General features: G+C 42.5%; 1 protein-coding gene across 1 annotated transcript; it reads left to right on the top strand.

Moving 5' to 3' along the window:
• Positions 1-6,221: 6,221 nt before the first annotated feature.
• Positions 6,222-8,125, top strand: RNASE10 (ribonuclease A family member 10 (inactive)). The gene has a single exon (XM_027084241.1). It carries the CDS (start codon positions 6,570-6,572, stop codon positions 7,422-7,424), a length of 855 nt encoding a protein of 284 aa, XP_026940042.1. The 5' UTR covers positions 6,222-6,569; the 3' UTR covers positions 7,425-8,125.
• Positions 8,126-10,292: the final 2,167 nt, after the last annotated feature.

Here is a 10,292-nt window from a genome sequence, read left to right as displayed (position 1 = left end):
CCTCCTCCCTGGACTTTTGTGTTATCTGGAGGGCATGTGAGTGATAAAAACCCTGGGAAAAAAGCTTATTTGGGACCCAAGCAGAGTTGGATTCCTTATTAGTAAGACATTGTTCAGCATTCTTACCCTTCTTTTGTTTCTATGTCTCCTATCCTAAGAAACTCCTCGCAGCTGGAGAGCTTCCAGCCCAAGGCTGACCTGAATTCTTATATCCAGTCAACTGTAACAAGCAGTAACACTTGCTACTGCAGAATGAGGGAAAAGTTCTCCCATCCACAGTGTAACAAGACCACTGACCATTACTAATTCTTTTAAACCAGTGGTTCTCAACCATGCGACTAGATTCAATCTTTTATAGCAAACATGTTGTATGTCCCTTTTACTATCCTGTAGGGTAAGTCATAGATAAAATAACACATTTATACTCGTAAACCCAGGCAATGCATCTTCAGAGTCTAAGCACTCAGAATCATTGTTTTAACAATTCTTTCCTTGCTCTCCTGCCTTATCAGGTTTTCTTCTCTATTTGGTCTTTATTATCAATAAACAAGCTGTTATTATTCCCATCTTAAAAAAAAAAAGAAAAAGTAAAACACCAAACTTCCCTTGACACTAAGTCTTCTCCAGTCTTGTGACTTTATATACCTAGTCCTATGCTGATGTCTCCTAAATTTATATCTGCAGCTCAGACTCCTTTGAACTTGACTCCTGTATTCACTATGTTCAACTGCCATTTGACATCTTGAAGTGTAATTTTAATAGACATGTTGAACTTAGCATCAACACAGGGTTGGGTGGTATGGGAGGAGACTGCAAGGATGTACACCAAAATGTAAATGACGGTCTTGATGAGGATCTTGTGTGTGTGTTTCTCTTTGTTACTATGTAAAACTTTAAAAAAAATTTTTTTGTGGTATGCGGGCCTCTCACTGTTGTGGCCTCTCCCGTTGCGGAGCACAGGCTCCAGACGTGCAGGCTCAGCGGCCATGGCTCACGGGCCCAGCCGCTCCGCTGCATGTGGCATCTTCCCGGACCGGGGCACGAACCCATGTCCCCTGCATCGGCAGGTGGACTCTCAACCACTGGGCCACCAGGGAAGCCTTACATCTTACCTATATGTAGTGTAATATCAAAACCAAGAAATTGACATTAGCATAATGTGTGTGTGTGTGTGTGTGTGTGTGTGTGTGTAGTTCTGTGTCATTTTATTTCATGTATAGATTCATGTAACCACCACTGCAATCAAGATCCAGAACTATTTCAACACTATAAAGGTCTGCCTTGTAGTACAACTTTATAGTCACATCTGTATTCCTATCCTACCATCCTAACCCCTGGCAAACACTACTATGTTCTCCGTGTTATATAAATGGAATTATACACTAATGACCATTTAATATTACGAATTTTCCACTCAGAATAATGCCCTTGAGCTCTACGCAGGTTGTCAGGTGTATAGATATTCCATGGGATACAAGCACCACAGTTTGTTCAGTCCTTCACCTCTTGAAAGATAATTGAGCTATTTCTAGTTTTTGGCTAATCTGAACAAAACTGCTGTGAACATTCATGTACAGGTTTTGTGTGGACATATGTTTTTGTTTCTCTGGGATAAGTGCCCAGGAGTGCAATTGCTGGGTTGTATAATTATATGTTTAATATTTTAAGAATCTGCCGAACTGTTTTCCAGTGTCACTGTACCATTTTAAATTCCCACCAGCAGTGTATGAGAGATCCAGTTCCTCTCCATCCTTATCGGTGTTTGGTATTGTCACTACTTCCGTGTGTGTGTGTGTGTGTGTGCGCGCGCGCGTTTATTGAAGCATAGTTGATTTACAATGTGCCAATCTCTGCTGTACAGCAGAGTGACTCAGTTATACCCATATAGACATTCTTTTTTAAAAAAATTCTCTTCCATTATGGTTTATCACAGGATATTGAGTATAGTTCCCTGTGCTATATAGTAGGACCACGTTGTTACTACTTTTTAATTTTAGCCATTCTGATGTGGCTCCCTGGAGCTCTTTCTCTGCAGTCCTGTCCCCTCTGGTACTCTGCAGTGAACTCTAGTTACCTTGGTTTCCTTGCACTTCCATCTCCTCAACTCAGAGAGACAGATAGACCCTGCCTGGGTTCCCCTGTCTGTGCCAAGTGGCCTAGAAACTCCCTGCAGGGAGGAAGCTCATCCCGTTTGTTTCCCGTCTCTCAGTGATCACTGCCCTTCATTGCTTGCTGTCCAATGTCTTGAAAATCTATTGTTTCATATCATTTGCTCATTTTTTCTAAGAGTTTCAGGCAAAATCCAATCATTGCTATTCCACAGTGGAAGTCCATAATTTAGATTAATTTACAATGAGAAATAGCTCTTATACTTAGAATCTAGATCTTAGATGGATTCATGGTCAATTTTCTAATCAGAGTATCTGTTCTATCTCTATCTCTCTATATGTATCTACTCACTATCTATCTATCTAGTATAAATTTTGCTTAACAAGATGTCAAGAGTTCTAACATTAGAACTGCCATTACTTATTTGTAGCATCTGAGACATTAACTACTTCAAGTCACTTTCTTTATTTGTAAAATGAAGCATATATGAGCCTTAATTCCTTGAGATTCTAGGATATTGTTTGACTTCTTCTAGGAGAAATAGTGAGTAAAGTTGGTAGCTGTAGTCCTTAGTATGCTATCTCTTTTTAAAATTTATTTATTTATTTATTTTGCGGTACGCGGGCCTCTCACTGTTGTGGCCTCTCCCGTTGCGGAGCACAGGCTCCGGACGCGCAGGCTCAGCGGCCATGGCTCACGGGCCCAGCCGCTCTGCGGCATGTGGGATCTTTCCGGACCGGGGCACGAACCCGTGTTCCCTGCATCAGCAGGCGGACTCTCAACCACTGTGCCACCAGGGAAGTCCTATGTCTTTTTTTTTAAATCGAAGTATAACTGGTGTACAATCTTATATAAGTTACAGGTGTACAATATAGTAATTCACAATTTTGAAAGGTTACACCCATTTATAGTTATCATAAAACATTGGCCATATTCCCTGTGTTGTATTTACAATATACCCTTGTAGCTTATTTTATACATAATAGTTTGTATCTCTTAATCCTGCCCCTCCCCCATTCCCTCTCCCCTCTGGTAACCACTAGTTTGTTCTCTACATCTGTGAGTCTGTTTCTTTTTGTTATATTCACTGGTTTGTTGTATTTGGAGATTCCACATATAAGTGATAGCATTTAGTATGCTATTTCTAAACAGGAAAACGGCATTGATCAGGTAATGAGCATGTGTTGGTAATTGTTACATAATATTAATAGCAATAACAACAGTAGCTAATACATTTATCCTTTCGCATGCAGTGCGTTATATAATATTCACAACATCCCTATGAAGTAAGAGGTAGTATTATTCAAATCCAGAAGATGAGAAAACTGTAGCCTAGAAAATGAAAAACACAAGAATAAAAACCTGTCCAGTTTAAAGGTTATACTTAGACCACAGACGTAGGCCCTTTCTTCATTTTTAATCAAGGGTTAATTTCAAACAATCCCTAATAGTAACCAGTTATAAAGAAGCAGTTGGTGTGTATAGTTGGATATATTATCCCTGCTGACTCCAGACAGCTACTGGGTTCAGCAGAGGCCCCTTTACTCTGTCTTCTTGTTGCGTACAGACCTTGTCAGAATGAATGTGCAGAATGGACACCAAAGAGGGATAGCAGGAGCAAATTGTGAGGGTGAAATGCAATAAAAGCCCAGCATGAAATAAGTGCTCAATAACGGTTAGTTGTTGTTATTATTATTATTGTAAGTCATCCACATCAGCACTGTAGAATTCAGCCTGATTGACTTTGCAGATCACAGAAGCTGTTCGCAGACCACCGTTTGAAAACTTCTGCCTGAATGACAAAGCAAATCATCCTCCTAAAGGTCCCTGGTTAGGTCTAGAGAGGGTTTTCATACTGCTTTAATAATCTCCAGGGTGCTTTAAAAATATTATCTCATGATGTCACTTTCAGCTAAAGAAGTGAGTAGAAGCGGCATTATAACCTCCTGATTTTACTCACCTGGGCTATAGGGACTGAGCACTGTTTGGGATATTCTCTCTCTTTTTTTAAAAAAAAATTATTTATTTTATTTATTGATTTTTGGCTGTGTTGGGTCTTCATTGCCGTGCACGGGTTTTCTTTATTTGTGGTGAGCGGGGGCTACTCTTTGTTGCCGTGCTCTGGCTTATCGTTGCGGTGGCTTCTCTTGTTGCGGAGCATGGGCTCTAGGCGCTCGGGCTTCAGTAGTTGTGGCTCGCGGGCTCTAGAGCACAGGCTCAGTAGTGTGGTGCACTGGCTTAGTTGCTCCGCGGCACGTGGGATCCTCCCAGACCAGGGATTGAACCCTTAGTCCCCTTCATTGGCAAGCGGATTCTTAACCACTGCACCACCAGGGAAGTCCCTGATATTCTCTTATTTAGGACTAAATTATCAGGTTTCCAAAACCTGATATGCAGTTATTGGCTGAGGGTTGGAAAGAGGGAGTGGAGAACGGAGGGCTGGGTAAAGATAGGTAAAGATATGTAAAAATTCATCATTGACTCAAGTACGCCAAATCTTCTGATGAAGCCATGACACAGTTCTAAAATGCGAAAAGCAAAATAACCATGTTGGAGGGATGACACAAATACAGGCCAAAGAGCTTGACATTTCAGAAGTGACGGGGAAAGTTTAAAGGAAGCACGTGTGGAGAATATAAGGAAATGACCTTGAAATTTATGGGCAAGGTCAGGCTGCTATAAACCACAGGATAGTGGGTGTAACTCAGGAGTGGAACAATTGACTGGGAAAAAAACCTGTCTGCAGTTTCCCAGACTGGAAACATTTCCTGTCTTGGATGTCTGGATCTGTTTCAATGTCCAAGTAGCCTTACTTCAAAGTGCTCATGGGAGCGGAAAAGACAATTGGCTGAGTGTGTTTATTCAGAGCTGGGGAGGGAGAGTGGGCGTGGGAATGGGCTTAGGAAGTGAGTCTGGGTTTAAGAGCACGTAGAGCACAAGGGGATAACCATTTTTCTGCAGACCAGCATCCAGAGCACTTCTCAGAGAGAAGGAAAACCTGGGAGGGAAGAACCTGGAAAACAGGACACAGGCATCTTTGAAGTTATTTAGGTATGTAGGTAAGTCACAGTGGTGTTTGGTGCTCCAGGGAACGACATGGGAAATTCTCTTTTTTAAAAATTAAAAAAATTTGAGGGAATCCCCTGGTAGTCCAGTGGATAGGACTCTGTGCTTTCACTGCAGAGGGCCCGGGTTCAATCCCTGGTGGGGGAACTAAGATCCCGCAAGCTGTACAGAGCGGCCAAAAAAAAAATTTTTTTTTCTGAAATATTTTCAACTTTAAAGAAAAGTTACCACATTAATACAAAGAACTCCTAAATATCCTTTATCCAGGCACAATATTTAAAAATTTTCTTTCCCTTATTAAAAAAATTTTTCTTTCTCTGTAAATACACACGTACATACATACATATGATCTATATCTATCTATCTATCTATCTATCTATTTTTTGGCTGTGCTGCCCAGCTTGTGGGATTTTAGTTCTCCCCACCAGGGATTGAACCCAGGCCCTTGGCAGTGAGAGCGTGGAGTCCTAACCACTGGACCACCAGGGAATTCCCCATATGATCTTTATTTTGAACCTTGGAGAGTAAGTCGTCTAATCATGCCCCTTTGCACCTTAATATTTCAGGGTTCTTTTTCTAAGAACAAAGATATTCTCTTAAACAATTGTAGCACAAATTTCAAATTCCCTATATCAAACGCTGACATAACATTCCTATCTACTCTATCGACAATATTCTCATATTATCAATTGTCTCAAAAATGTTCTTTATAGCAATATTCTTTTCTGGTAGGGAAGGTCTCTCTTTGATAGGGGCATGAGGCTGGCATTGCAGGAAAAAGATGCATGCTCTTTCCCTCAGTTTCCTTAGGATCTCTATTAGTAGGGGAACACTCGCAGGTCAGTTGTTTGGTTTTCTTTGGTTTCATTCTTGTTCCATGTCCTCCCTAAGAGTACAAAAACTAATCAGCAGGAATTACCCGAGTGCTAAGAGATCTATAGTAGTAGAAGGGATCTGGTATGACAAGATGTAGTTTTAGCAAGGTGAAATTGGGCATCCTCCCACGTCTCCCTCCCCCCGCCAGCCTCAACTTAAGAGTGAGAATGGACTATAGTACTTTTCTTATTCCTTTTGATCTTTTTTGGGGAGGGTGGGTAACAGGGAGAATAATAAATAATTGAATGAGCAAAAATTAATTTGGGGAAAACATAGGGAGATGATCTCCTATGGTAATTCTAATCCTTTACTGAGAATACGACTTTCTATAAGAATTTCTCTCAAGGGAAGTGTGACACTGTACTTGTTTGTCCTCTTACCCATTCTTTTTGGTGATTTAGAACTAATTTCTGTTTAAGAATCAATTGATGTCAACTTTCCCCACTGATACCCCATATGTGAACCAGTTGCATAACTGCTTCCCGGGTCATCTTCCAGTTCTGTAGAATCCACACATTATGCCACAGCAACAGGGAATGTGGTGGGAGGGACAGGAGAAATGGGAAAAGAGTGAGAAAGGATCTCTGTCTTGGGGGGGGAATGGGGTAATGTGGAGAAGGGAGAGGAGACCCCAAAGACTATGCTGTCGGGGTTTAGGGGAATCTATGATCTCTACTGGAGCCAAGTTTCATTTCAAAGTCAGTCCTCTGTTTCCCTCCTCCCCTCCAGGCAAAATGAAGCTGACCCTGGTGCAGATCTTTTTCATAATGTTGCTGCTCCTGCTGGGCCTGGGGGTAGGCCTGGGGTTGGGACTTCAGATGGCCGCAGCAGTCCTGGAGGAAAGTGATCAGCTACTGAATGAGTTTCAGTCCAGTGACTCACATGACAAGGCTGAAGCCACTAGGGAGGGAGCGGGCACCCTTCGAAGCATAGAAACCCTTAGCAACAAAGAAGTGGTGCAACTGGAAGAGACCATCGTCAGTGAAGATGAAGTTGGAGGAAACAAGATGCTCAGAGCTGAGGCTCTCTTTCAGAGCAACAAAGACTATCTGAGGTCTGACCTGATGGACAGGGAATGCAATGCCCTGATGGCACAGAAGATGAAGCCGCACAACCACACATGCATACCCCGGTACATATTCATCCATGAGGAACTAGAGGCAGTCAAAGCTGTCTGTAAGAGTCCTGTTGTTGCCTGTGACCTCAAGGGAGGCAAGTGTCACAAAAGCTCCCGTCCTTTTGATTTGACAATCTGCAAGTTATCCAAACCAGGCCAAGTCACTCCTCACTGTACTTACATAACTTTCATTCTTGAAAAGTACATTTTAATATCCTGTAGTGACATGAAAGTCCAGGTAACATCTGGACCATGAAGTAAGTTCTCTTCTGCACCTTCTCATCTTTGTCTTCCTTTCCACTTCCTCTTTTTCATGCTGTTTTCGTCCTTAGGTATTCTGCAAAAAAGGTTTTGGGAAGAGAGGCTGGTCTATTTTTTATCCTATTTGAAAATATAAATCTTCTTTGCCCTAGGGGTTCACCCAACCTGCATTTTTTTCCTGGGATTAGAGGTGGTAGAATAGGGTGAGGATGTCCAATCTCTGTAGGTTCTCTGTCTCTTAGAGTCTATCTCTTGCCCTGGAAAGAGATAAGTGAAGAACTGCTCTAGTCTCTCCTATGATCCTGGTTATCAGTCTGTGCCCTGGTCTGGAGGCCTTTAGGTGTGGATTACAATAGTTTAATGCATCCTTTACCCACGTCCTTCCCTGCTACCCACGATGAACCTCTATGGCAATCACATAAGCCTCCTGGGCTTTCCATGTAGCACTTCTCTGCTACAGATGTAAATTAAAGTGATTCTAACTGTGACTGCGTCTGGAGAACCATGTGGATCAGGTTTCTTTTCCCGAACCCCTGGCTGTAGGGGTCTGCAGGTACGGTGCCATGGTGGTGCAGACTGAGACAAAACATGTCCTGGGGCAAAGACAGCACTCATTTTCTTGACCCTTCTCAACCCTTTTCTTTTTCCTATCATTTTTTTACTACCTGCCATTTTTTTTTTTTACATCTTTATTGGAGTATAATTGCTTTACAATGGTGTGTTAGTTTCTGCTTTATAACAAAGTGAATCAGTTACACATATACATATGTTCCCATATCCGTTCCCTCTTGCATCTCCCTCCCTCCCACACTCCCTTTCCCACCCCTCTAGGTGGTCACAAAGCACCAAGCTGATCTCCCTGTGCTATGCGGCTGCTTCCCACTAGCTATCTATTTTACATTTGGTAGTGTATATATGTCCATGCCACTCTCTCACTTTGTCACAGCTCACCCTTCCCGCTCCCCATATCCTCAAGTCCATTCTCTAGGAGGTCTGCGTCTTTATTCCTGTCTTACCCCTAAGTTCTTCATGACATTTTTTTTCTTAAATTCCATACATATGTGTTAGCATACAGTATTTGTCTTTCTCTTTCTGACTTACTTCACTCTGTATGACAGACTCTAGGTCCATCCACCTCATTACAAATAGCTCAATTTCGTTTCTTTTTATGGCTGAGTAATATTCCATTGTATATATGTGCCACATTTTCTTTGTCCATTCATCCAATGATGGACACTTAGGTTGTTTCCACCTCCTGGCTATTGTAAATAGAGCTGCAACGAACATTTTGGTACATGACTCTTTTTGAATTATGGTTTTCTCAGAGTATATGCCCAGTAGTGGTATTGCTGGGTCATATGTTAGTTCTATTTGTAGTTTTTTAAGGAACCTCCATACTGTTCTCCATAGTGTACCAATAGCTGTACCAATTCACATTCCCACCAGCAGTGCAAGAGTTTTCCCTTTTCTCCACACCCTCTCCAGCATTTATTGTTTCTAGATTTTTTTTTTTTACATCTTTATTCTACTTGCCATTTTGATCTTCTTTTCCCTCCCTTTGTTTCTCCCCCACCCCGCCTCTTTCTCCTGGTCTCCTTTTCCTCTTCTCTTTGGGATCTCCCTGTTCTTTCTCTGAATCCTTTTAGATATTCATTCAGCCAACACTGATCTCTTATGCCATGCCAGGTAAGAACATGTTGGTCCTATAAAGAGTTTGGCATAGGGGGTTAGAGCGAGGGTGGGTCAAGAGAGTGATGAGGAGAGAAACAGAGAACTATTTTTAAAAATTATGTCCAGGGCTTCCCTGGTGGCGCAGTGGTTGAGAGCCCGCCTGCCGATGCAGGGGACATGGGTTCGTGCCCCAGTCTGGGAAGATCCCACATGCCGCGGAGCGGCTAGGCCCATGAGCCATGGCCGCTGAGCCTGCGCGTCAGGAGCCTGTGCTCTGCAACGGGAAAGGCCACGACAGTGAGAGGCCCGCGTACCGCAAAAAAAAAAAAAAAAAAATGTCCAATAAGTAGAATAATGGTCACATTAGGTGCTCAATAGATGTAGAATGAGTGAGATTGGAGGGAATTTTATTCTCACTCAGCACCTCTTTTCTTCTTTTGCTCTGAAAAACAAGAAAGTTAGTGAAAGAATATTTTCAGCAGAAAAGGGATTGGATCTACTCAAAGAGGAGACAAGCTATGGGGTTGAATAAATAGAAGATGTTAAGTGGTTTTGCTCAGCCTATTTTCTCTGAATTCAAATCTATCAAGAAATAGTTTCATTAGACATGCATGGGCACAGGAAGGGATCTTAGAAAATGGCAATAAGGATTCACTATGAGACTTGATTTTGAGTTTTCCTCTTCCTAGGGTTTTTTCCTGTTTCAATCTCCTTGACAGTAATACACTCAAGAGTCAGGGACATCCATAAATGGGACACTGGAGGAAGGAAAGGTTTGGCTTACTCTGACCTGGCTTTTACCTTCCTGTTCTTTCTTCATTTAGCTCCAAATCTCCCTTACCCTTCCTGTTCTTGCAGGCAGGCAACCACTTAAATGCTTTGCCTCTAGTCTCCCCTCAGACTTCCCTGTTTCAACATTTCACTCCATACCTTTGACTCACCTCTCCCGGCAACGACCTCTTAGGAACAGTGTTGCTGGGCAGGAAGTGTGTCTGCATCTGTGGGCTGCCCTGACATGTTAGAGGTGGGTGGAGGAGTGGCAGGAGATGAGGCCCTGGACAAGGCAGATTCCTACTCTTCTTTTTTTTTTTTTTTTTTTTTGTGGTACGCAGGCCTCTCACTGTTGTGGCCTCTCCCGTTGCGGAGCACAGGCTCCGGACGCGCAGGCTCAGCGGCCATGGCTCACGGGCCC

This window comes from Aethalodelphis obliquidens, unplaced genomic scaffold (genome assembly GCF_003676395.1).
Source record: "Aethalodelphis obliquidens isolate GAN/ISIS:26980383/991018 unplaced genomic scaffold, ASM367639v1 scaffold51, whole genome shotgun sequence".
In the NCBI taxonomy this organism is placed as follows: Eukaryota; Metazoa; Chordata; class Mammalia; order Artiodactyla; family Delphinidae; genus Aethalodelphis; species Aethalodelphis obliquidens.
This window is presented reverse-complemented; position numbering and strand designations above follow the sequence as displayed.